This window comes from Leopardus geoffroyi, chromosome D4, assembly GCF_018350155.1.
Source record: "Leopardus geoffroyi isolate Oge1 chromosome D4, O.geoffroyi_Oge1_pat1.0, whole genome shotgun sequence".
Taxonomy (NCBI): Eukaryota; Metazoa; Chordata; class Mammalia; order Carnivora; family Felidae; genus Leopardus; species Leopardus geoffroyi.
In genome coordinates this window covers 4222185-4247597 of record NC_059342.1, presented here as the reverse complement: position 1 = coordinate 4247597, position 25413 = coordinate 4222185, and the positions used below count along the sequence as shown (strand labels likewise).

Genomic DNA, 25413 nt, shown 5'->3' with positions numbered 1-25413 from the left:
TTGGCGGGCTTGCCCGAAGTCCCGCCCGAGTGGGGGAGCCCGGCCGTTCCCTTCTTTGTTCCGTCGCTCCGCGCGTGACTCGGCTGGCGGGCCGGCACCTCCTCGCTCTGGCCGGAGCCGGTTGCCGGCCGCTCGTCCGCGCCGCGTTCCGGGACGCGTGCGGGGGTGGAAGCGCCCGCCGCCCCTCGGAGCCGCCCCTGCCTCAGGCCCAGCGCCCGGGCTCAGAGCCCCCGCGGCTGTCGCGAGGAGCGGAGGGGCCCGCGGCGGCCCGACGCGGGCGGGTGCCCGCCGTGGTCGTCTTCAGTTGGTTTCGCAAAGTAAGCTCTTGCGTTTCGTCTGCTGTACACGACACGGTCTTTAAAAGTTAAAAAAAAACTCGTGCTTCAAATATCGGTTGGAAAAATTGCACGTAAACACTGAAAAGAAGCATAATTTTCTTTTTTTTATAATTTTTTGAATGTTTTTATTTATTTTTGAAGGAGAGAGAGAGAGACAGAGCATGAGCGGGGTTGGAACAGAGAAACGGAGACACAGAATCCGAAGCAGGCTCCAGACTCTGAGCTGATAGCACAGAGCCCGACGCGGGGCTCGAACTCACGAACCGTGAGATCGTGACCTGAGCCGAAGTCGGACGCTCAACCGACTGAGCCACCCAGGCGCCCCTGTAATTTTTTTCTTCATGAAAAAAACCTTTGCATCTCTGTGTCTCTAACAGTGATGGACTTAATTTTCAGGAAAGCTTTCTAGAATGCATATTAATGAAAGCTTTATCACAAAGGTTTTAATTTGTCGCCAGTCAGCTTAATTGGCTCTGGAAAACTATTTTTGATACCCAGCCTTTCTTCCCTGACCCAGTTCTTAAAAGTTTTAAGCTTTGGGGTTCCTGGGTGGATCAGTTGGTTAAACATCCGACTTAAGCTCAGGTCATGATCTCACGGTCCGTGGGTTCGAGCCCCACGTCGGGCTCTGTGCTGACAGCTCAGACCCCGCTTCAGATCCTCTGTCTCCCTCTCTCTCTCTCTGCCCTTTGCACATGCTTTCTCTCTCTCTCTCTCTCTCAATAATAAAATAAACATTAAAGAAAAGTTTTTAACTTTTGCTAAATGCTCCTTTAGGATAAACCACATACAGCCCAAACTGATGTATTTCTGTTAGTTTTTGCTCGGCTTTCCCTGCTTAGGGTTTTCTTCTCACTTACCCCTTACTTCTTCCAGTGTGTGTGTGTGCGCGTGTGTTTTCTCTCACTACTTTACAACATGCTAAAAATCCTCAGAGAACAGGGGCGCCTGGGTGGCTCAGTCGGTTGAGTGTCCACCTTCGGTTCAGGTCATGACTTCGCAGTTTGTGAGTTTGAGCCCCGCGTCGGGCTCTGTGCTGACAGCTCAGAGCCTGGAGCCTGTTTCCGATTCTGTGTCTCCCTCTCTCTCTGCCCCTTCCCCACTCATGCTCTGTGTCTCTCTGTCTCTCAAAACTGAATAAATGTTAAAAAAAAAAAAAATTGAAATCCTCAGAGGACAGAAGGTTTTACCACACTGCAAATGTTGGTCACAAATTGAAGGATAAATATTTTTATGGTTTTTGTACGATTGTGACATGGTCCATCATGAGACCAGTAAACACGCCATGTTTGTTCACATAGTGCATTCCTCTTTGACCTTGATGTTTCATTATGAAAGCAGGAGGAAGTCAGTTTTGTAAACATGTAGCCAAGATCTAGCAAGAAAGCTCTTGCCTAAAGCCCTCTGACAGAGTTGCAACAGGAATTATAATCCAAAACTAACATTCTCCTGCAATGTGTCTTGTACAGTTCAAGGAAAAAGTAACCTTAATTGCCTATTTCTGAGAGGGGGTTTAGACATAATTCAAAAGTGATATTTACTTGTAGAATTCTGAGATCCCTTCTCATTATAGCAATAAATGCCCTTAATGTGGTATCTACATAACTCTTGAGAACAACAAAAAAACCTTAAGAAACAAAAACAGAAAAACTTGACATTTTCTACCTTGTAAATAGTACTAAACTATAATTTATAATCCGCAAACTGTGGCTGTTCTTTACGTATTACATTATGCTTGGTGGTGAAATGCCACATAAAGGTTGCTTTAAACTCTAAATTATGTAAATATAACAAAAGGAAGGTAGCATCTGTGTCTGGTTCATTATCGACTTTGAGTTTGGGACTGTGGTCTGGGAGGAGAAGGATTGCACCCCCAGATGGCGGCCAGCAGCTCCCCATGGCACTGGAGGTCAGCACGAACACAGGGGAGCGGGGCGAAAATTTTCGCCTCTTGCCCTTGTTGGCCAAAACACACTTGCTGTGTTTAAGCCATCGCTAATCTAGAGGTTGCTCCTTTAAAGTAAATTTAAGTGGTGTTACCCCAGAAGAGATTACATAGGGGAAAAAAATTCTTGACACCTTCTTAAAATAATAGAGTAATGATGGAATATAACATTTCTAATATATTTTCAATCCAAATAATAGGTAAACATGAAAACATTTTGTTATGTGATTAACACACTTTTACCACTTGAGGTAGCAACTGCTAAGTGCACACCTGTTTTCATTTTGCCTTGTAGTAAGAGCCCCGGGTTTCCTTCATATGCTAAGGCAAAACCCTGAGCAAGAAGGTGACCTTTCACGCCCCTGCAACTACGTGTGCCCAAGTTCTGGCCAGTGACGTGGAGGCACAGTTGTTGGCTGGGACTTCATCAGTGGCTCTGAAAACTCAGCACTCTCTTGCCCTTCCTTCTGCCTGGTTTGCAGTCGTGATGACAAGGCTGCTGCAGCCTTCTTGGACCATGAGGTAACACGGAGGACAGAATGCATAGGAGGAGGGCAACAAAGAAGGAACATTAGGAACCTGGGTTCTGACTTCTTAGGGCAGCCATCTGTGGTCTTGATGCAGCCCTGAGAAAACTGCCCCAGACTTTGTGATTGACTTCTAAGGTTTCAAGGACGTGTAATAAAATTGTAGGTCTTGTGAAAGAGGCTGGATTGAACAGAGTGGACCGGGAAAAAGTTGAGGTAGCATCACATGGCAGAGTCCTCACGGCCAGAGGATTTGCTCCCCACGTTCACATTAGCACCCGTCCTTCACACTCATGATTCGTTGGAAGAACGGAGTCTGGAAACTCAACACAGAATCACTAAGAGAATATACAGAACAGGCATTCGAAAGCATGGTTGTTGTTAAGTGTGCTAGATCACAATGTGAGCGGAAGCGTCAGATTTTCCAGCGCAGCCCCAGAGGGCTGTGGGCCAAGTGGTCGATGTGGGGCCTGGGGAGGAGAGCTACAGGATGATCCTGGAACATTCCGTGGTCCTGGGCAACAAGAAGTCACCAAAGACTGTTACGGTCACATCAGAAGGATGCTAGAGCCAATCTCATTAAGTTCCACCAGCCAAGGATGGGGTGGTCGACCGTCTATAAAGAAAGATAAGAACTGCACTGATTCTGATGCATCAGACATGTTAAAATCTGTAAAATTGTGATGGTTCTCCAAGATTAAAAACTTAATTCATCACCTCTGGAGGATGCTAGGGAACCACCTTGTTATTTTGAAAATTAGTAAGTAAAGGAAAAGACTCAACCAACTAAAAACTGCAGCCACACATTCATTTTTGTCCCATTGATAGATTACAAGCAAAAGCAGCAAGACCAGACAGACTCCATTTTGAGTGTTTTCATCCTGTTATTTTTGTCTGTGGCTTCAGACGTGGCTCACAGCTGCCTGCTTCCAGGATACGAGTGCCGGGAGCAAATTATGTTCGGATGTGAACAAATCCTGGGTGCTTGCGGTTCCCGCTCTGTTGCTGACCTCCCCACTTCGTCAGGTGGGGGCAGTGGCTCCCCGCTCTACCCCCCCCCCCCACACTGCCTGCCCCCCTGCTCACTGCTGGACTTATCAGTGACTTTACTAGAAGCTGTATCGTTCTGTGTTTATTTTCATCCTATGCTTAATGTCATGAAGGAGGAAGTGTCATTCATAGGTGATGTATTAGTTTTCTGCACATAACACTCCCCCAGTGAATTCATTTTGTGTTAAATAATTAGGTAATTGGTGTGGTGCTGCGCTGAGCTTTGACTCCCCTGACGAGCACGAGTGTTTTGTCTAATTGTATTATGTCAAATAGCTGTCCGTAAACAGAAGTACTTCTGAGCTGGCGTAGAATGTTGACATAAAAATACTCTCTATTTAGGGTGACTATCCCTGAGATACTGTTGGACATCTGAGATCCCTCACTGATCATGTGTAGCGTTTTGTGTCATAATGCCCCGTGGTTTAGTAACCTCCACGTGCACGGCTCTTTGCTCAAAGCTGTTCATATTAACTGAGAAAGGCAAACCAAACAGGTCATGTCATTTTTATAAAGTTTGAGATCACAATTTTTTTTTTTTTTTTTCCAACCTTTATTTATTTTTGGGACAGAGAGAGACAGAGCATGAACGGGGGAGGGGCAGAGAGAGAGGGAGACACAGAATCGGAAACAGGCTCCAGGCTCTGAGCCATCAGCCCAGAGCCCGACGCGGGGCTCGAACTCACGGACCGCGAGATCGTGACCTGGCTGAAGTCGGACGCTTAACCGACTGCGCCACCCAGGCGCCCCTGAGATCACAAATTTTATATGACTGGGAGGAGCACGGGGAAGTCGCCCCCAGCTCCACCCCCAGTCTTTGCCGCAAACTGATTGCAGCATAGGAAACTGAGCTAGATAAGTTTTCACCAGATAGTTTTCCTAAAGACAGAATTTCCGTGGGAGTGAGTGAATTAAATAATGTATTTGTGTAACTATTTAAGAGTGCCTCTTTCAGCAAATGGTACTTGGAAAACTGGACAATCCACCTGCAAAAGAATGACGCTGGACCCTTACCTTACACCGCGTGTTAGAATTAGCCCAAAATGGATCAAAGACCTTAATGTCAGTTTTGAAACTGTAAAACTCTTAGAAGAAAACAGTGGAAGAACTTTGTGACATTGGATTTGGCAATGATTTCTTGGATACAACACCAAAAGCACAGGCAATGTAAGAAAAAAAAATTGGATTTCATCAAAATTAAAATTAAAATTAAAAGCGCTTTTGTGTTTCAAAGGACAATCAACAGAGTGAAAAGGCAGTCCATGGAATGAGAAGAAATATTTGCAAATCATCTATCTGATAAACGGTTACTATCCACAATATATACAGAACCCCTTCATCTCAACAACAACAAAAAAACAACCCATTTAAAAAATGGGCAAAGGACTTAAATAGATGTTTCTCTGAAGAAGATACACAAATGGCCAATAAGCAGATGAAAAGAAGTTCAACACGACTAGTTGTTAGGGAAATGTACATCAAAAACCACAGTGAGGTACAATTTCACACCAGTTAGGATGCTTACCATCAAGCCCTCCCTCCCCCCTTCAAAAAAAAAAAAAAAAAACAACACCCCTGAAAATTGCAAATGTTGCTGAGAATGTGGAGAAATTGGAATCCTTATACCCTGTTCATAAGAATGTAAAATGGTGCAGCTACCAGGAAAACGGTATGGCTGTTCCTCAAAAAAGTTAAACCTAGATTTACTGTATGATCTAACAACTCTACCTCTGGGTATCTACCCAAGAGAATAAGAAAGCAGGGTTTCAAAGAGGTACTTGTACGCGCATATGCATAGCAGCATTACTCTTGATAGTTGAAAGGTGGAAACGATCCAAGTGTCCATCACCGGGTCAGTGAATAAATAAGAAGTGGTATTCATACAGTGGAATATTACTGAGCCTTGAAAGGAAGCGCGGACACACCACAGCAGGGTGAGCCTGGAGCACGGTATGCTTTAGTGCAGTAAAACCAGACACAGAAGGACAAGCGGCCGTCATGGCCCACTTACATGAGGTTCCTAGGGCAGATGGCTTGCGATGTCCTCCCAAAGGCTGAGTCTTAGGTGCAGTGTTAGTTGGTGAGCCAAGGTGCGGGTTTTCCCAGCTCCTCTGATGCGTCGTTTCCAGCAAGAACAGAAAGCCCCCTTCCCCTTGTCTTTTGACCCTCGCTCAGGCCACGACCTCCAGCAGATCGTTCTGGCCCTCGCCCATGTCACCGAGCAGAGCTTGAGTTATGTGCCGTTCAGCTCAGGGCGGTGGATGTGTTTTCTGGTCTTCGTTTCATTACTGTTCCTGTCTTTAATTTCTACAAAGCCCTCCTTCCTGGAGAACGATACTTTGAATGAAATGAAATAACGAATGGGTGTAAGCTTGGCCGCCTTGCAAGACTCGAGTTTTGGTTGAATAACAAGTGCGGCATTAGCAACGATCCCTGAAGCTCACATTTGTTAATTTTGACCAGTCTACATCAAACTTTCCACAGAACATGAAAGAGAATCATTTCCTAGTGTTGTGCTTATCATGAATACGATGTCCGTACATACTCATGAATCCATCTCGTGAAAGTTCCCATCTGCTCCATGAGTAAATACTGGGTTGTATTATTGGTATCTCTGTTCTCATCAGCTGCCATTGGAAATGCCATAGATAACTTGCCCTTTTCCCTGGTGCTTGTCCCGTGCGTTCTCAGACCTGTCTTTACCAGGCCAAACAACGTCGCTGTTTACAGTTAGATTCAAGTTTGTCAATGCTTCATTTTTTTTCAGACACACATTTTCTGCCTTATCAAGTAAAACACTTATGAAATCACCATCTCTAATTGAACAGTATAAACAATAACTGTATTCTACGGAAGCCCTACTCATTTTATTTACACTCAAAACCAATCCTTATTGAAAATATCAGTCTTTTCCCAGTTCGTTGAGGTTTGTGTTTGTTTCTCTTTTTTTCTACATCACCCACATTGTCTAAATAGCTGCACATGGTTCTTAACATAGTTGCTTAATAATAGCATCTTAAATTGTGTTCTTCCAATGCAGACATGCTTTGTTCGTTAAAAGCGTAGGAAGATACTTCATTACTGAAGGGAAACATGCTTTCTGCAACTTGTGATCTTTATTTTTCATTGTGCCACTTTTGATTGAGGTGAGAATAAGAAAGATCTCGGTTTTCTTTTAAATATTATTTGAGAGAGAGAGAGAGAGAGAAGCACATGTGAGTGGGGGAGGTCAGAGAGAGAGAGAATCCCAAGCTGGCTCCAGGGGTCAGTGCAGAGCCCCATGCGGGGCTTGAACTCACAAACCATGAGAGTGTGGCCCAAGCTGAATTCAAGAGTCGGATGCTCAACTGACTGAGCCACCCAGGCGCCCCTCCTTTCAAAGTTGTCTCACAGAAAGCAGAGCTTGTCAGGCTAAAGTCCTGGCAACAGAGGAGAGGGGCTGTGGCCACATGGATGCGTTGTGTCTCAAATGGGCCTCCCGGTGGAAATCAGTTCCCACCTGAAACCTCCACCCATTTTTTAAATGTTGGCAACTAATACATAAAAATAAAATTCTAAACTTTGCGGGCCAAACAAAACACAGTGACCTCGTCTGGGTGGCAGGCCGTCACCTTGCTTTTTCTCTGCAGCTTGACAGTCGCTCTGCTCCCCTGCTTCCTGGCCACCAGTGCCCTTGGGCAGCCCAGCGGCTGTCTTCAGAATGAGATTTATGGGAATCCGAACGTAGCTGCTTCCATATTCTTCTTGGTAGAAATGAAAGCTGCCGAATAAGGACATTACCTGTTTTTGCCCAGCCTTCTTTTTCACAAGATCCTGGCCTTGTCACTAGTAGGTAGCAGAGCGGAGCTCTAGATGGATCTGGTGGGTGGTGCTCCAGGAGTGACGAGGACTCTCTGCCAGCACCAGGTTGTCTCACGAAGAATTACCTAGCTTTATTTTTATTAAATTAAAATTAGTTTGCAATTCGTTTGCCATGAGTGATTCCTTAAAAAGCACATGAGTTATGGGGCGCGTGGGTGGCTCAGTGGGTTAAGCATCCAACTTCAGCTCAGGTCATGACCTCACGGTTCGTGGGTTCGAGCCCTGCTGACAGCTTGGAGCCTGGAGCCTGCTTCGGATTCTGTGTCTCCCTCTCTCTCTGCCCCTCTCCTGCTCACACTCTGTCTCTGTCTCTGTCTCTGTCTCTGTCTCTGTCTCTCTCTCTCTCTCTCTCTCTCAAAAATGAATATACATTAAAAAATTAAAAAAGAAAGAAGCACCTGAGTTAGATTTCAGGCTTGGACAAGTTTTATCCAAACTTAATGAAAGGTGCCCCGCCTTATGGACCTGTCATCCCTCTGGGTGAAATGCGCTAAGGGACAGTATTGCTTGCCCACCGCTATGCGTCGTAAGGCCCCAGACGTGGTGATGATTGTGGATTTGATTTGGGAACACACCAGCTGTGTTACAAGGAATAAATAGAGCCAGAATCCCTTAATAATTACAGAAGGTACTCCAGTTCTTTTTTGGGGATTTTTAATTTTATAAACTAATTGCATTCTGCTTTGAAGTAGTTTTCTACTTACTAATTTTGACATGTAAGCTTCTGGCCCTGGTTTGTTTGATAAATGAAGAAGCGAAACACTGAAATGCTAAGACTACAAGGTGCGAAATCATTGCCCGCATTTCCCCCATTCTCTCCGCAGGGGGGACGCAGCGCCTGCCGCGCGCCATCGGGATATCGCTGGCCAAAGAGCTCATCTTCTCTGCCCGCGTGCTCGATGGCCAAGAAGCCAAAGCGGTGGGCTTGATCAGCCACGTTCTAGAACAGAACCAGGAGGGGGACGCTGCGTACCGCAAGGCCTTGGACCTAGCAAGGGAGTTTTTACCTCAGGTACTTCTAATTGCATTTCCGTTTTCTCTCTGTTTAAATAACTTTATAGCAAATTGACACAACAGTCCTCTCACATGCCTGTGATATCCTTGTCCCGCGTGCCAAGGAGAAGAGTACGTGGTAGCCTTAAAACCGGAAACGGTTAGCCGCACATGAAGAGCCTTCGGAATTCAAGTTCGAGATGTGAAGAGAAAGTGGGGCCCGTACTGTGGCCGCACTCCGACGACGCGTCCCACGCACGTCGGCACCTGTGACGGAACCTACTGGCGGCTTCCGAGCTGCGCCGTGTACCTGGACAGATGGGGGGAAGCCCGTGGGGACACACGTGCCGGGGAGACCGCGGCTGAGCACGGCAGCGTGGACCGCCCTGGCCGCGGCCGGGTGGGGGCGGCGGGCCCGTACAGCGGCGGCCGTGCGTCTCCCCGGGCGCCCCGTGTGGCGAGTCCTCCCCGCGGTGAAGGCTGCGAGCCCGGAGCGGTGCGCGTGCGCTCGCAAAGGACGGCGCCGACGAGGCGCGTCGGCCGCTGCGTCGCGGGGCTCGTTCCGGGTGGCTCCGTCCTTTCTCTCCGTGTGTCTTTCGCGTACGCCTCGCTTCTGAGATCGCGGACGAGAGGACTTTTGCTGGGTAAGCAGTTAGTGATTGGCCGTCATCCCTAGCGCGGTTTCAAGTTTGGCAGCCCCCTCGCCGGCCCCGCAGGCACGATCACTTCCTCTCCAACTGCGCCGCTTGACGCGGACAGGTCGCGGATGCTGTTTCGGGGGCCGGGGACCCTTCTGGGAATCTCGGGAAGTCTCCCTCCGGAGAGATGCGTCTTCGTCCCGTGTTGGCTCAGAGCTTTGCCTCCCGTTTCGGAGGGCGGTGCCGGAGCGCCCGTGGCCAGACGAACGCCCGGGTCTGCCGGGACGCGCCTGTCCCCGACCGCGGGCGGGCAGGGCCTCGTGTCGGGGTCGCCCTCTGGAACCACACCGCCTGCCGGGGACCCTTCCCTGCTTCTCGCTTAGCTGGCCGTGGGCCCTGTCGGGACGGGGCCCCCGCGTCGTCTGCTCCCCGTGTGAGGAACACGCAGCCCCACACTCGCAGTTGAGAGAGAGCAGACAGGAGAGACTTGCAGTGCTTTAAGGGAAAAACAAAAAGGCTCTCCCTGAAACCTTGGCATTAAAGCTCTAAGACCAACCCACGTCTGCGCTGAAACAAGGGGTGTGGTTAAGAAAGGTCAAGGTCGTGGTGTCCTTCCTGCTCTGCCCTTCACAGCCTCTTCTGCTCATTGGACATCATTGCTCACCTCCCTCCAGCGGCTCTGTGCCTCAGGGCTCATCTCCTGCCGCCCCCGCCCCACCCCTGCCCACGCCTCTCCTGCCCGAGGGCACCGCCTGCCCACCCGCCATCTGACCGCCTGGCGGACCGGGGTCCTCACCCTCTGTCCCTTTCCTGCGAAGGACGTGCCTCTGAGGACTTTTTCCTCGGGCCAAGGGAGATGCTGCGTGGTCCAGAAAACGTGTAACTGGACGATATGCAAAAGTTACAGAGCAAAATTTGAGGGACGATACTCTTCACGTTTGGTTTTTGTCACTGAATGATGAGTCTTCCAGATAATTGGACAGCTTCTCTAAAATTAGAATTTCCGTTTGATTTCTGTATTGGACGTCACTTCCGTTTTCCTGTTTGAGAAAAAAGATGTCCAGAAGAAGTGCTGGTGTTGTATTTTGAAAGAAGCCAGTTAAACAAGCATCATCGTCTACTAGCCTTTCCATTTTCCTGTCTCTCCAGTTTAGGCAACCTTGCTGCCCAGAGTGTGCTCTGTGGACGAGCAGCCCAGGCGTCCCTCAGAAGCACGTCCCCAGCCCCCGCTGGGCTTTCACAAGGGGCTGGGGGTTCGTGCGCACGGAAGTCGGACAAGCACCTGGTCGGGGTCAGCGGCTAGATAGCAGGGAGTAGAGAAGGTTCTCACAGACGGGAGCACCTTGCTTAAAACAACAACAGAAAGGGTTGACGACCTTAAAGAAAATGGTCCTAGTGTGTGTTCCACACGTGCAAGTCACATCGTCAGGAATTCTGAGATACTTGTCCGAGCCTTGAAAACCTGTGGCCTCTGAAAAAGATTATTAATGGGCATGTGACTTCGGAAGGGGATTCAGACGGGTTAAAGGTGACCATTGAAGGCCCTGCGAGGGGAAAGCGACCTTTGCCATGCCTCGTGCCGTTATTTGTTCATTTATGGGCGTCCCCTGTTGCACCTGGTATTTAGACCCCATTTTGCATTTTAATTCAAAAGACACTTTAAAAAAAGATACACTGAATTCTAACTCATCACCCACGAACAGTTTGGAGGAATTTCAAATGTGATCAAACAGCTAAATTCCGTCTGGCGCGTTGTGGTTTTCAAAAACGACAAAAGTTAACGTTCTCCTCCTCACAGAGGACACCTGGTCCTTCCCTCCGTGACCTTCCCTCGTCCTGAAGGACTTCTCTGGGCTGTCAGCTTCCGCGTGGTGTGGGGAACTTGCCTGGAGGGCACATCATCGTCACGCTGGGTCACAGGTGCCCGCGGAGCTCCGGTGTGGAGCCAGTGTCCGGCACGGGTGCTGACGGGAGCCTCCCCTCCAGCCCGCACTCCCGTCTTGCACCCGGGGCCGTGGTGTTTCGTCGCCTCTTCCTTGCCCTACCTCACCTGTTGGGAGCTTTGCCGGAGAATGGTCAGCCCGCTCCTGGGCACACGGCCCCTGCTGGCCTGCAGGCACGTACAGTTGTCCAGGCAGCAGACTTGTGCCAAGGCCCGAAGGAAATCCCCCCGTTAACCGTCTTATAGCTTTTGTTGCATCTTTGCCACGGGCCCAGCGATGGGAATTTCTGAATTTTACTGAGCTGTACAACATACTTTGCATAAATAGTAATGAAAATCTGTTTCTTTAATTGAATTTTAGGGACCTGTTGCGATGAGAGTGGCAAAATTAGCAATTAATCAAGGGATGGAGGTAAGTGCCTTGCCGCTTGAGATTGCTATTGGAGTCGGTGGTGGAGACTTCATTCCGTTTATTTGTTAATGTTGTAAATCCAGCTATTTCAGTGCTACCGTTACCGTAAGCTACCGAGGGTATTTTTAGCTGTATTATCGATTTTGTTCTGCCTTAGCTGTTGCCGATCCAGTATCTTCATCACAGAATTAGGGAATTTCACTCATGTCCTGCAGCTTGTGACATGCTGGCTGTTTTTGCCATTCGGCGAAGAGACAGATTTATTGGCTAGTGGCTCATACGAGACCAAAAGAAAAGGGTATCCTGTGTGTTCTCAACACCAGTGCTGCATGACGAGAAAGCATTCTAGGAACAACTCCCAAGCTCAGAGCGGAGCCCGGCTCTCTCTACCTATACTTTCTCAGCGTGCTTTGTGCAAGGACCCCTCATTAACAAGGCAAGACTTTGGGGCGTCCTGGGGTTACCCTGGGGAGGCGGCTTCCCGGGAGTGGAGGCCTCAGGCCAGGAGAGAAGCAGGCAGGGCAAGGAAGCAATGCAGGTGCCTGTTTACAGCAGGCGTTCGTTGCAACAGATGTTTGGGCTAAATTACGGAATTGTGAAGAAAGAAAGATACTTCTTCCTTGCAGACTCAGAGACCACCATGTCTCTCTGGGCTTCGTAGCCATAAAAAAAGAGATTGAATTTGTTAGCAATAAACACAACCTAAAAAATTTCCCGAGTGTTTGGTTTTTAAGACTTCTTGCATAATCATAACAATACTAATAGCAGATGCCTTCTCGTGCCGGGCCATGCCAGGGTGCTGTATAAAGCCTTCCCCTAGACTAGCTTATTTAATTCTCCCAGTACCCCCACCTGGTAGATGCTGTGGTTAGTCTCTTGTTCAGATGCGCCTGAGGCACAGAGAGCTTATCACCTAACTTACCCAAGGCTACACAGCTCCTACACGGTAGAGTCAGAATTTGAACCCAGGCAGCCTGGTTCCAGAATTCTTGTGCTGGTCATACTTTTGATTTGTTGTCTTACATCAATTCTGTTCTTTTGGAAAAGCGTTACTAGTTTGAATTTATATGGAGTGTTCCAGATTTTAAAAAATAATTCTTGCTGAAATTATATTATGTTTTTATTCTCAGGTTGATTTAGTAACAGGATTAGCCATAGAAGAAGCTTGTTATGCTCAGGTATGTAATACAGCCACTAATTCAGTGAGGACACCTCTTACAAATTCTCTGTACCTTCTGCATGAGTCAGATGAATTGTCTCTCTGAACAAGATTACACTCCTGCCCCTTTCAAAACCATAACAGTGGGTTGAAATTAGCTGTGTTTGCTGTTTGACTATTACCAGCTCTTATCCCTGATCCATTCCATATACTAATGTCTCTTGTTTACGTAATTTTAAAAACTCTTAATTGAGTTAGTATCACTCATACTGTAGATGTCTCTCTGGCTCACGTTGTATTTTGTGGAGATGGATTTGAACCCTCACTCTCGTGTAGACAGGTGGGAGGCAGGCAGTGGAGCGAACATGGGCCTCCTGGGGAACATCAGTGTGTGAGATGCGTTGTTTCTGAGCCTTCCTTCCTGCCCACTGACAGTGCCCTGATTCACTGTATGCAGTTTTCTGTTCCATACACAAATTAGTAGGGCTTTGTATAGAGGAACAAATCTTCCTTTCCTCTCCTTTCCTCTCCTCCCCTCCCCTCCCCTCCCCTCCCCTCCCTAAAAGATGTAGCTTTGTGTAGGGCCATCTAAAGTAGCAAAAGAATTTTGTTGTGCCTTTAGTGAGAATTTGAAATTGCTTCACCTCCCATTTAATCATGGCAGTGTCATAAATTAGGAGGGACAGATAGAGTGTTCCTCTACGCCTGGTCTCTGTATAAATTACCACCTGTTGATGCACATGGTGGTGCTGGTGATGAGCATGCCATGAATGAAGTAAATTGCACACTTACAAATAGCCTTAGCTCCTTCAGAAAACTTTTTTAAGCATATTTGGCCACAAATCACACCTTACAAAATGTAAGGGAACAGTAATCCTAAACATTCCGTCAAATCACAGTGGAATTAAACTAGAAATCATAACAAGAGGATAGCTGGGAAATCACATCTATTAATGGTGGGATTAATCTTTTTAATGCACGCTAGACAACATACTTCTAAATAACACGTGTCAAAGTCTCAAGAGGAATTAAAAAATACTTTGAATTAAATCAAAATGAAAATACAGTACCAGACTTTGTGGGAATTTATCAAAAATACTGCTTACACCAGCATTTTAGCATCGAATGCATGTATTAGAGAAGAAAGATCTAAAATTAATAATAACTTTGCACTTCAGGAAAGTAGAAAAAGGAGAGCAAATAGAATTCAAAGTAAATAGAAGAAAAGGAATAACAAGCTTTAGAACAGATATCAAAGAAACTGAAAATAGAAAAACAGAAGGAAAAAACCCAACAAAACAAAAAATTGGTAATTGTAAAGATCTATAAAATTGATAAACTTCTAGGCAGGCCAACCAAGGAAAAGAGAAGATAAAAATTACCCATATCAGAAATACATGAAGGGCCATCCGAAGGGCCATCCCTAGTGATCCCATGGACATTGAGAGAATAATAAAGGAATACTGTGAAAAACTCTGTGCCCACAGATTTGATGACCTAGATGAGACGGACCACTTCCTTGGAAGACACAACATATGAAAACTCACACGAAGAGAAATCGATAATCTGAATAGCCCTATGCTTGTTAAAGAAATTAAATCAGTAATTAATAAACTTCCAAAATAGGAAGCACCAGACCCAGTTTCTCGAGTGAATTCTACCAAACATTTGAGGTAGAAATTATATGAGTTTTTAATGATCTTTCCCAGAAGACAGAAGAAGAAATAACCCTTCCTAATTCATTTTGAGGCCAGTATTGCCCTGATAATCAGAACCCAACATTACAAGAAAGGAAAACCACAGACCTTTATCTGTCATGAATGTAGATGTAAAAATTCTCAACAAAATATTAGCAAATCGAATCCAGCAATGTATAAAAGCAATTGTATCCCACAACCAAATGAGATTTTTTTTCTAGATGTGCAAGCCAGGTTTAACACTGAAATCACTGTAATCCATTATATCAAAGCCTCAACAGGAAAATCACATGACCGTATCAACAGATCGGGGGGGAAAAGCATGTGACAAAATCCAGCACCCATTTGTAGTGAAAACTCAGCAAACTGTGATTAGACAGGAGCTTCCTCACTTGATAAGAACTTCTACAAAAGAACCTACAGCTAACATCATACTGAATGAGCAAGAATAGGGCAAGGGCATCCCTCTCACGTGTCCTTTTCAACATCTGCTAGAAATCATGGCTAATGTAGGAAGATGAGAAAAGGAAATAAATATATACAGATTGGGAAGGAAGAAACAAAACTTCATGGAAGACATGATTGTCCATGTGGGACATCCCAAAGAATCAACAACAACAAGAACAAAACAGTCATAAGCAGTTAGACCAGCGTTGCATGATAGAAGGTTAATAAGCAAAAGTCAGTTGCTTACCTATATACCAGCAACAAAGAATTAGAATTTGAAATTAAAAGCATAACATCATTTACCTTAGCACAAAAAAAAAAATGCAAAATACTTAAGTGTAAATTTAAAACAAAGTACAAGGTTTATAGGTGGAAAACTACAAAACTGGTGAAAGAAATCAAGATCTAAGTAAATAGATATCCCATGTCCATGGATAGTAAGACTCATTACGAAGAAATCACTTCTTCCCAACTTTATTTATAGATTCAGTGCAATCCCGATAAAAATAAGCAAGTCTGTATTGACAAACCAGTTCTAAAGCTTTTATGAAAAGTTCAAAGGCTTAGATGAGCCAACCCAGTATTGAAGAAGAACAAAGTTGGAGGACTGACACTACCTGACTCCAAGACTTACTGTAAAGCTACAATAATCAAGACAGTTTGGAGTTGGCAAAAGAACAGGTAAATGGATCAGTGGAACAGAATAAGGAGTCCAGAGTGTATTTGTATAAAATAGTTATATAAGTGGACTCCTAGAAAGTAAAATGATCTTTGGGGCACCTGGGTGGCTCAGTTAAGCGTCCAACTTCGGCTCGGGTCATGATCTCACAGTTCATAGATTTGAGCCTCACATCAGGCTCTGTGCTAACAGCTCACAGCCTGCTTCAGAAACTCTGTCCCCCACCCCTCTCTCTGCCCCTCCCGTACTCGTTCTCTGTCTCAAAAATAAATAAAATAAAATGATCTTTGACAAAAGAGCAAAGGCAATTCAGTGGGGGAAAAGATAGTCTTGAAAACAAACAGTACTGAAGCAGATGGACAATGAGCTACAAAAAGATGAACCTGGACACCGACGTCACAACCTTCACAAAAATTAACTCAAAGTGGGCCATAGACCCAATGTCTTCAAGATCACCTAGAAAATGTAGGTGTATTTGGGTTTGGCGATCGCTTTTTTAAGATACAACACCAAAAGTATAATATCTATGAAAGAAAAAATTAATGTTTGATTTTATTAAAATTACCAACTTCCACTCTGCAAAAGACACTGTGAAGAGAGCAGGAAGAGATCCTCACGGCTGCCTGATAAAGGACTTGTGTCCAATACATACAAGGAACTTTTAGCACTCAACAATATGAAAGTAACCCATTAAAAAGTGGGGGAAAGATCTGAACAGACACCTCACCAAAATAGATACACGGATGGCAGATAAGCATAGAACATGCTCCACATTGTGTGTCATTAAGAAATGCAAATACAGGAGCACCTGGGGGGCTCGGTTGGTTAGGCCTCTGACTTGGGCTGAGGTCATGATCTCACAGTTTGTGGGGTCGAGCCCCGCATCGGGCTCTGTGCTGACAGCTCAGAGCCTGGAACCTGCTTCAGATTCTGTGTCTCCCTCTCTCTCCGCCCCTCCACCGCTCACACTTGTCTCTCCCTCAAAAATAAATAAACTGTAAAAGAAAAAAGAAATGCAAGTACAAACAAAATACCAATTTGCCCATCTTGTAAGAGCTAAGCGGAATCTTCCCACATGACCCAGCAATCATACGACTGTGTATTTACCCGAGTGAGTTGAACCTTACATCTGCACAAAAGTCGGCACACTGTTTTAGCAGCTTTATTCAGAATTTCCAAACTTGGAAGCAGCCAAGGTGAATGGATAAACTAAGGTGCATCCATACAGTGGTGTCTTATTCAGCGATAAAAGGAAATGATCTGTCCTGCCACCAAAAGACACGAAAGAGCCTCAGCCGCACACTGCTCCGTGAAGGACTTCCGTCGAAAAAGGTCACATACGACAGGATTCCAAGCCTGTGACCTTCTGGAGAAGGCAGCGAAGGGCAGGGATGAGTGTGCTTAGGGCAGGTCAGCTGTTCTGTGTGATCCTGTAGTGGTGGGTATGTGACTGTGCTTTGTGAAAATCCAGCACAGAAGCAGCACAGCGGCCCGTGGAAACTGGACTGGAGGGAATAATACTGGATCAGTACTGGTTCCTCAGTTGTGACAAATAGACCCTGGGGGCTTGAAGGAAGTGTATGGGAGGCTGACCTTTCTGCTCAATGTTTTGTAAACCTAAAACTATGTAAAAGATAAAGCCTGTTGGTTTTTTTATGTACATTTGAAATGAGGGTGGGAGGCATATTTGGAATTAGAATGGTCAATTTGGTAACAGAATTCTTCAAATGATTAGTAGGATTCAAATTTTAGATTATTTTCTGTTTTTTGTTTTGTTTTTTTGTTTTTTTTACATAAAGCTTGTTCAACGTTTACAGTTTTTATTTTTTGGTTTAGGTAACATAATGTTTTGTTTCTCTAGACTATTTCAACAAAAGACAGGCTTGAAGGTCTTCTTGCTTTTAAAGAGAAAAGGTCCCCTCGCTATAAAGGAGAATAGAAGAAACAAACCTTTCAAATGCCAGTGTAAGACGTGTACTTCTGGAAGTATCTTTCAGATCCACATTTGCCTCAGCACCTGGAATCCCACTGACCAAAGTGAAGAACGCGCCCTCCGTCTAGTGAATTAGGCATCTGGAGCGGACCCATCTGTGTACTTTGTTCAAACGTGTCTCATGTCATATTCATTCAGGTTTATAAAGCTAGTAGTCTGCGCTGTCAGAAACCGATTCAAAGTTAGGTACACAGTTTTAAATATTTCCTGCATACGAGGCTTTCTGTTCTTAATTTTTTAATGTGAATAATTTCTATATTGCACACTCTAGGAAATAATATTGATTGTATGTCTACTGTGCTGCAATACGAAATAAAATTATTTCTATATACCAAAAAATGTGAAGTCATACCAAATAAAGTTTCTAAGGGAATGTGTATACACGCACACATACATGCATCTCTGACTGGAAGAGGAATTGATAGGTTCTCTAAGTGAAAATTACCAAATATAAATAAAATCGGTGAAAAGAAAACTTGGGAATTTCTCTCTTACCCCATTCTTTCTGAATTGAATAAATCATCGCGTGTTGGCTTTTAGAGGAAGCCAGCTTTCCATGCCCATTCTGTGAGGTGACCTCTTCAGTCTTAGAATGCAGTGCGGATGGTGGGAAGGTAACCCGGTCAGAGACGGGGGCCCAAGGCCTCTTGAGGCGCACTGGAGGCTTGGTGGTGGCGCGCTTGGACGACCGCCCCGCAGGCGGCCCCATCCACCAGTCTGACTGGGGGACAGAGCCATGCCGCCGGGGCCAGGCTGTCCTAACGGGCCTGCGGCCGTGGAGTGTGAGTGTTTCCCGCCCCCGGCTCTTGCGCATCTGGTTTCAGTGAGGAAGGAGGTGAACACGGCCACCCCGTCTCCCGCTTCTAACCGCTGGCCAGGCAAAGTGAGTAGATTCGGAGGGGCTCGGGGGCACGTCTGAGCGGACAGCCTTGCCGGGGGAGGGGGCAGGTACCACGTGTGCCGGGCACAGTGAGCTGTAGAATTCAGGGTGTGGTGCAGGGGGAACGTTCCAGCTCCCTAAACAGATTCCGGCCAGCTTTCTTTTGTACGTTATCAAGCCAGGCTGCCTTCCTCGAGCCTGTGCCCGGGCCCGAGGCTGGCAGCACCGGGAAGGCCCCGCTTTCCCGGGACGGGCACCGCATGATGAGCGGACCATGGTGGTGCCCCACCGTCCTCCCCGATCCCACACCCGTGCTCTGTTGCTGTCGAGTGTGGTTGGCCATGTGGGTGACCGCCTGTCCTGTGCATTCCCACGCTCAGCACCGATGCTTCCTTGATCTTGGGAAGCGCATCGACTTTGAAAGTTATTATTATTTTTCATTTTGCGAAACTGAACTCTCCTCCTCCATTTGAAAAGCCTTGAGATAGGCAAGCGTGGACTTGCCGCGTGCCAGAGCCTACCTGGCCAGGCTTTGGCCGTCCCCACTCTCCGTGTCCTGGTGCCGAAGGACAGCGCGATGTTCTCTGTCATCTGTGCGGCTGGCCCTGCACGTTTGGGGGCAGCGCTCAGCCGGTTGGCCTCATGTGATGGGGGCTTAGTAAATTCCACGTTCGGCCCTGGCGATTGTATCCGGCCAGGTGCATGCTTTGTTTTCTGATAAACTTGTGCCGCTCACTTCATGCAGGATAATTTGCAAGTAAAGTACTGTTCCTTATTTTCTTAAGATTTCAGGACCGTGTTGTTCTGCCCGTGACACGTTCAAATGCCAGTTCATTTTCGCGGAGTGGGAAATAATTACGTGAATGGCGAAAATATCAAGCGTGTGCCGAATGACTGGTCTCTCCCCACGGATGCGTGGTCTATTGCTGATTGAGCACCATTTAACTTCCTGCAAGTTCGGATGAAGTCACCAGAGCGGATCTGAAAGCAAAGAGCTCCTCCCCTTGTGACTGCAGAGATCACAGACTCATGTATCAGAGCGAGGGGAAAGTGCCCACTTGTCTGCGAAGTTCGCCTTTCCTGTGGTCTTTCTTTCGGCAGAGCTAGGGTGGTCCTGACGCTGTGCCCGAGTCTGGTGGCTCCTCGAGGGGGCTGCCCCCCACGTTGTCCTCCGGCATGCAGAGCGTTTGCGTGGCCTTACTCAGAACCACGGCAAGCTGACACACGCTGGCGACGTGGTGGCGATCCCCAATGTCCTGATGAAGATGAAGAAGACCTGGGGGGGGGTGGTGGTTAACTGAGCACAGTCCCCGTTCAGGGGAAAAGCATTTCACATCATCTCAGAGCAGGAGACACACTGGTTTTCAAGGACGCTTGTGCTGGTTAATCTATAACCTTTCTGGGAAAGAAGAGGCCTCGCGAGTCACAGAAAAGCTGGGAGACAAGGAGAGTTGCAATAATGGCCCAAAGAAAACGCAGATTGTCTTGACTCATTTCTGGGAGTTAACGGATCATTTCAAGTTGGTTAAAAAGTAGACGGTTTTCCTTAGTCCTTCCCCCACCCCCCTCTTCTGGCTGTCAAAATGGCTTGTCACAGTTATCACTTTTCTGGCCACTTTCCTTAGAGCTTTGTAGATAGGTGGACCCAAGTAGCTGGGTGTTGCTCACGGATGCCATGCTCCACGGGAAATGCTTGTGTCTCGTGCGGGCTTGTTGGTGGCGGGCCATTGACCCTTTGTGTCCCTGGACCATGGCTCTCTCTTGTGATAGGTCCTACAGTCGCTCTGATCTGGGGTCTGAAACTCCTGGCAGGCAGACGCTTTCTCGTATTTAATTGTGCCATTGTATTTCTTCATCCACCCACCAAGTTAACTATTAATGTATGTGTAGGTCAGCGTTATTGGGCTTTATCAAAACGGCAATGAAATCAATTTCTTATATTACAGAATAACTGTACATTTGTCCCAAAAGAAAAAGTATAGCATTTAAAAGTTCCTTGGTAATGTTTTGGTAAAATGGGAACCATTTTTCCGCATTGACGACACAGGCTGTATACAGACTGTGCTTGGAGGTGTTTCGGGTGTTAGGGATTGAACCCTCTGCTCAAAATACCTGTGGGTCCCAGTCCCTGAAAACCCACCATCCCTTTGGACTTTCGGAGTCCTTGGCTTTGGGAGACCCCTCCTCCCCACAGATCCTTAGAGGGCAGGCTCCCCACCCTCAAGCACGTGGTTTGGGGCATCTATTTTTCAGGTGCATTCTCCAGGCAGTGAGAGAGCAGGGTGCCCGGCAGGGGGAATTGAGGTTGCCAAGGACAGCCCAAGACGCGGAGCTCGAGCTGTTGGGGCCAGACCCCATCGTCCTGTTCCTGCAGCGCGAGGCCAAGAAGACAAGGTAGGAGGAGGCCATCCTCAGTGAGCTGACTGTCGCCTGTGGGGCAGCAGAGTGAGCTCAGCCACCAGCTTGTCTGTCCGTTTTCAAGTGTGTGTTGCCTGTTTTGGTTGGACAAGATCACTGCAGATGTGAATACGGACAAGATGAGGGAATTTGGGCTGGTCGTTAGGGTTAATGACCACCGCGTGTGAGGCCCCAAACCTCTGCGGCTGTTCCGTGCTGGGTTTATTCTCCACAGCCCCCAGAGGGAGAGTTCCAGGTGACTCCCGGGGGGCAGAACCTGGAGCACAGAGTGAGTGCAGGAGGGCAGTGGGGTCGGGAGCTCTCCCCCCACCCCCACCGCCGGGTCCCATAGCTACGTGTTTGCAGACAGCGCCCAGAGACCCTTGGGAACGGGTTTGCCCCTTGGTGGGCCGAGAAAGTGGAGGGCCGGATCAGTGGCAGGCGCCGTGCCCAGAGCCCCGAAGTCTCATCACTGCGCTCTGGCGGGACATGGGGCCAGCCGCGGGGGCTGGGAGTGGGGCATTGCCTCCCTCAGCTGGCGACCGGAGCGTGAGTTTGGGGACTTGTGGTTGGTGGTGATACCAAAAAAGGGAGCCCGTGTGGCTCGAGAGCCCCCCGTACTCTTGGGACAGCGTGGCGAGCACCTCGCTCTGCTCTGCACTCTCACTCACCCAGAGCCCCGCGTTCAGTTCGAGCGTCACGGGTCCGCTCTGCGTTTCTAGAGAGCACCCAGGAGCCCTTTGACCAGGTTTCTTAGAAGGTCAGTGAGGAGACCCACCTCAGGCAAAGCATCTCGTCATCTGAGTCTGCTGGTTCATTTGTAGAGGGCTGTTACGTGGTGCTCATGACCGGTTGTGCACACAGATCGGACGTGTCTGCCTGGGAGCAGGAGAGCCGTCTTCCACGGCTGTACTGGCACCTTGTTTCACGTTTCAGAAGAGCCGTGCTGGGACAAGGCAGGGGGCTCGGGGACGATTCAGAAACGTGGCATTCACCCTGGGGAAGGGGAGTCAGGGACAGCTGGGAGATGCGCAGTGTGAATCTGGCCCCGGTGACACTTCTCCTGGAGGCCCTGTGCTGTCCACACGAGGCTGAGGACCGCGGTCAGCAGGGGAAGCCGCTTGGGCTCTTCCGGGCCTAGGAGTTGCCCCGACCCCTGCGGCTGAAGCAGAAGCAGAAAGCGAGCAGTCCCGGCAGGGCGGTAAGAGCACGAGGCGGGGCAGAGGACAGCTCTCCTAACGTGGCCGTGCTGTGTCCCCGGCGTCACCCGGATCGCGCCCCTTCTGCTCACGCAGGCTGAGGACGTGGGAGGTACACGGCTGCCCAGTGCCGCTCGCTGCCGTGTTCGCGGTACCAGTGTTGAGGGCGGGGGGGGGGGGGGGTTCTCATGCCCGATCGGCCCTCCCCAGGCTGCCTGGCTGCACCCTGCCATCACAGAGGAGAGGCTGGGAGGGGTGTGACCAGACCAGGAACAGAGCAGGCTCCCCGCGGGGGCCGCCGCCCGCACCTCGTGGCCGACACGCAGCCCTGACGCGCGGCCCGGGAGACCACCTTGTGACACGTTCATCACATGCGGCGAACCCGCGGGGCAGAGTGGGATCGAAGGCCGCCGAGGGGAGTCGCGAAATCACCGCGGCATCCCCCGAGGCTCGGGGCCAGACTCCCGTCGCCGTGATGTTCACAGGCAAAGGGTTCAGAGGAATTTGAAGGCGGGCGAGTGCACTTTCCTGACCTTTTCAAAAATAGTCAGGCCACTTTCACTTCCAGCCTCCGAGCCCAGGTGAATGAAACCTTTGTGCAATTTACAGAAAGTGAAGCACGGGTCTGCGAGCCGGAGAAGCTCAGACTCCTCACGGCCTCTCCTGCGCTGAGTCACATTTCTTCTGAGTTGTCTGTTAACACTTGCCTGAAACACACTTTCTCTGAAGCTCCGAACTTGCTCACAGGCGGCCCTCATCCGAGTACTTTAAAAATACAAGAAACGTGTGACGCGCCATTCAAGACAGGAAATGACAGACCACATGCAGCCTGGTGCAAAGGTGCTCCGGTTATGGTGAGATATTGGTGGGAGTTGTCAGGGGCTCCTCCGTTGGATGCTTATGGAACACCAGCCGAGGTCGGCACACAACGTGAAAAGGCACTTTCTCTGCGTCCGGTCTTTGTGGGGAGTATGCGTGGCATGGGACTGTCAGTCCACCCTGTTAAACACGAACAGTTTGGGGGCAGTCAGTTAAGTGTCCGACTCTTGATTCCTGCTCAGGTCATGATCTCACAGTTCTTGAGTTCGAGCCCCACGCCGGGCGCAGTGTGAAGGCTGCTTAGGATTTGGTGTCTCCCGATCTCTCTCTTCCAACATAAATAAATAAACTTAAAAAAAAAAAAAAAAGAAAAAAAAGACATGGGTTTGTGATCCCTGAAGTCTCTGTTTAATTTAGCGATCAGCTAAATGACCGGACTGAGACTCCTCTAAATGCCTTGAAGCAGTGAATCTCCAGGTCTTGGGAAGGGGCACTGTGTGCATGTTGGGGCTTGCCTCCGATGCTTTGTTGGGCAATTGGCAACCTTGCCTCAGCCTTCACTTCCTTGCAGAGCCTCGGGGTCAGCCAGAGATGAGCGTTAGAAAGCCTTCTCAGGTCTTTGCTGAGCGTGTCCACAGCCCTGCACATGCATACTGCCTTCTAGACTCCTAGGAACGTGTCAGAGGTTTTTACAGCCCACTATAGGCATCTCATCCCCCAGCTTCTTTTTTGTACCAGCTGCTGTCACCACCTCAGGTGACTTTGGTGCTAAATTGTTGCCACCGATCGTTTCCCACAAATACCCCATAGAAAGCTGTTCACAAGAGGGGTTTCTGAGTCAGGTCGGATAAAGACAAAGCCTGTGAGTCAGGGTTTTCCTTAGTAATTGGGCCTCCAGGATGCTGCCGGACAGGCCAGAAAATGACAGTCCCAAGAAGAGAGCTTTGGGGGAGGCTACAGACACAGTGGGGGTTGGGGCAATGGCTACCCTGACTTTCAGATGGTTGGGTTTTAAGGAGTTTGGAAAAGTGGGTGTATGGCAATTTAAACCTCCACAGAGCTTGATGTTCTTCCTGAGACTCAGCCATTTTTCCTGAAGAAATGCTCATCAGATGGTTGCAAGCTTTTGGTTAATTTCCAAGGGTTTTGTAAAAAAAACTTGATCTTGAAAATGACTGCTTATACAGAGAAGCAGGTTCTGGAGGTTCTCACTGCACTTTTCCTACTACATGACCCACCCAGCCAGCTGACTTTTTTTTTTTTTTTAATTTTCTTTTTAACGTTTGTTTTTGAGAGACAGAGAGAGAGAGCACGAGTAGGGGAGGGGTAGAGAGAGAGGAAGATACAGAATCCAAAGCAGGCTCCAGGCTCTGAGCCGTCAGCACAGAGCCTGACGTAGGGTTCGAACCCACGAACCGCGAGATCATGACCTGAGCCAAAGTTGAACGCTTAACTGACTGAGACACCCAGGCGCCCCCCAGCCAGGTGATTTTAATGCAACCATGTGTATTGCAGATGTTGTTACTGATAAATAACATCTGACTTCTGGTACATCAAAATTGATGTTTATTGAATGATAATATGTTAACCATTAATACTAATACTATGATATTAATTATCCACGATATTATGCTATTTATTGTTGTTATTACAGCCCTCAATATTTAATATACCTTACTTCCCAAATGTAAAGTTTACTTACAGTCAAAGAAGTATGGGGTTTACTGCTATGTTGTCTTTTAAATGTGTGCTCTGAGCACAGGCCCAGGACATTTGCCGTTCTGGCTGCAGCTGCCCCTTCCTGGTCATGACATTGGCTTGGTCTGTGGAGCATTTGTGTGCACTCAGCCACCGGTGGCAAAGCTAACGGCCATAAATCAAAGCAAATCAATGCACAAATGCAGAATTCAAGTGGTAAAAATCAAGAGTTAGTTATTGAAATCCTGGCAGGTACGTGTTTTGTGTTTCAGGAGGAGTATAAACTTCCCTTCCATCTGTGAAGTTCATGTTCCACTGTTGGGCATTAACACTATGATGACAGAGCAGTTTCTTAATTCAAAATCGTCAGATATGGGCCAGGATTTCAAGTACAGTAAGAGTTTGCTAGTGGGATGGAATCCAAGAGAGAGTCCTTTTGGGTTTTTTGTTTTTTTTTTTTTTTGTAATTTTTTTTTTTTTTGGAAAGAGTCCTTTTCTAAAATGCAAAAAAAAAAAAAAATAATAATAAAGAGGAAACTTGACAATTTATTGTTCCTAATATATGCCAGGGAACCAGATACACTCTGGTCGGCTGCTAGGGTGTAAAATGGACCCTTGGTGAAGTTCCAGAAGAACTGTTTGGTTAAGGTGCCGTTGAAAACAGCAGGTTGGCACGGGGGGCCCCAGAGCTCCTTGGACACAGTGGCCGTTGTCGTTGCCGGGGCTTAATTACTGTTCT

The 25413-nt window shown here is 47.7% G+C and overlaps 1 protein-coding gene across 14 annotated transcripts in view; it reads left to right on the top strand.

Moving 5' to 3' along the window:
- AUH (AU RNA binding methylglutaconyl-CoA hydratase) overlaps nt 1-25413 on the top strand; it is a 350873-nt gene that overhangs the window by 144374 nt on the left and 181086 nt on the right. For 7 of the 14 annotated variants that reach the window (XM_045467661.1, XM_045467663.1, XM_045467660.1 and 4 more), the window contains 4 exons: nt 8546-8733; nt 11656-11706; nt 12837-12884; nt 20815-20955. In XM_045467661.1, the coding sequence (XP_045323617.1) occupies nt 8546-8733; nt 11656-11706; nt 12837-12884; nt 20815-20955 (428 nt within the window). Of the gene's footprint in view, nt 1-2609; nt 2806-8545; nt 8734-11655; nt 11707-12836; nt 12885-17524; nt 18165-20814; nt 20956-25413 lie in introns of those variants that run through there. The other 7 variants (XM_045467669.1, XM_045467667.1, XM_045467670.1 and 4 more) reach the window with 5 other exon arrangements.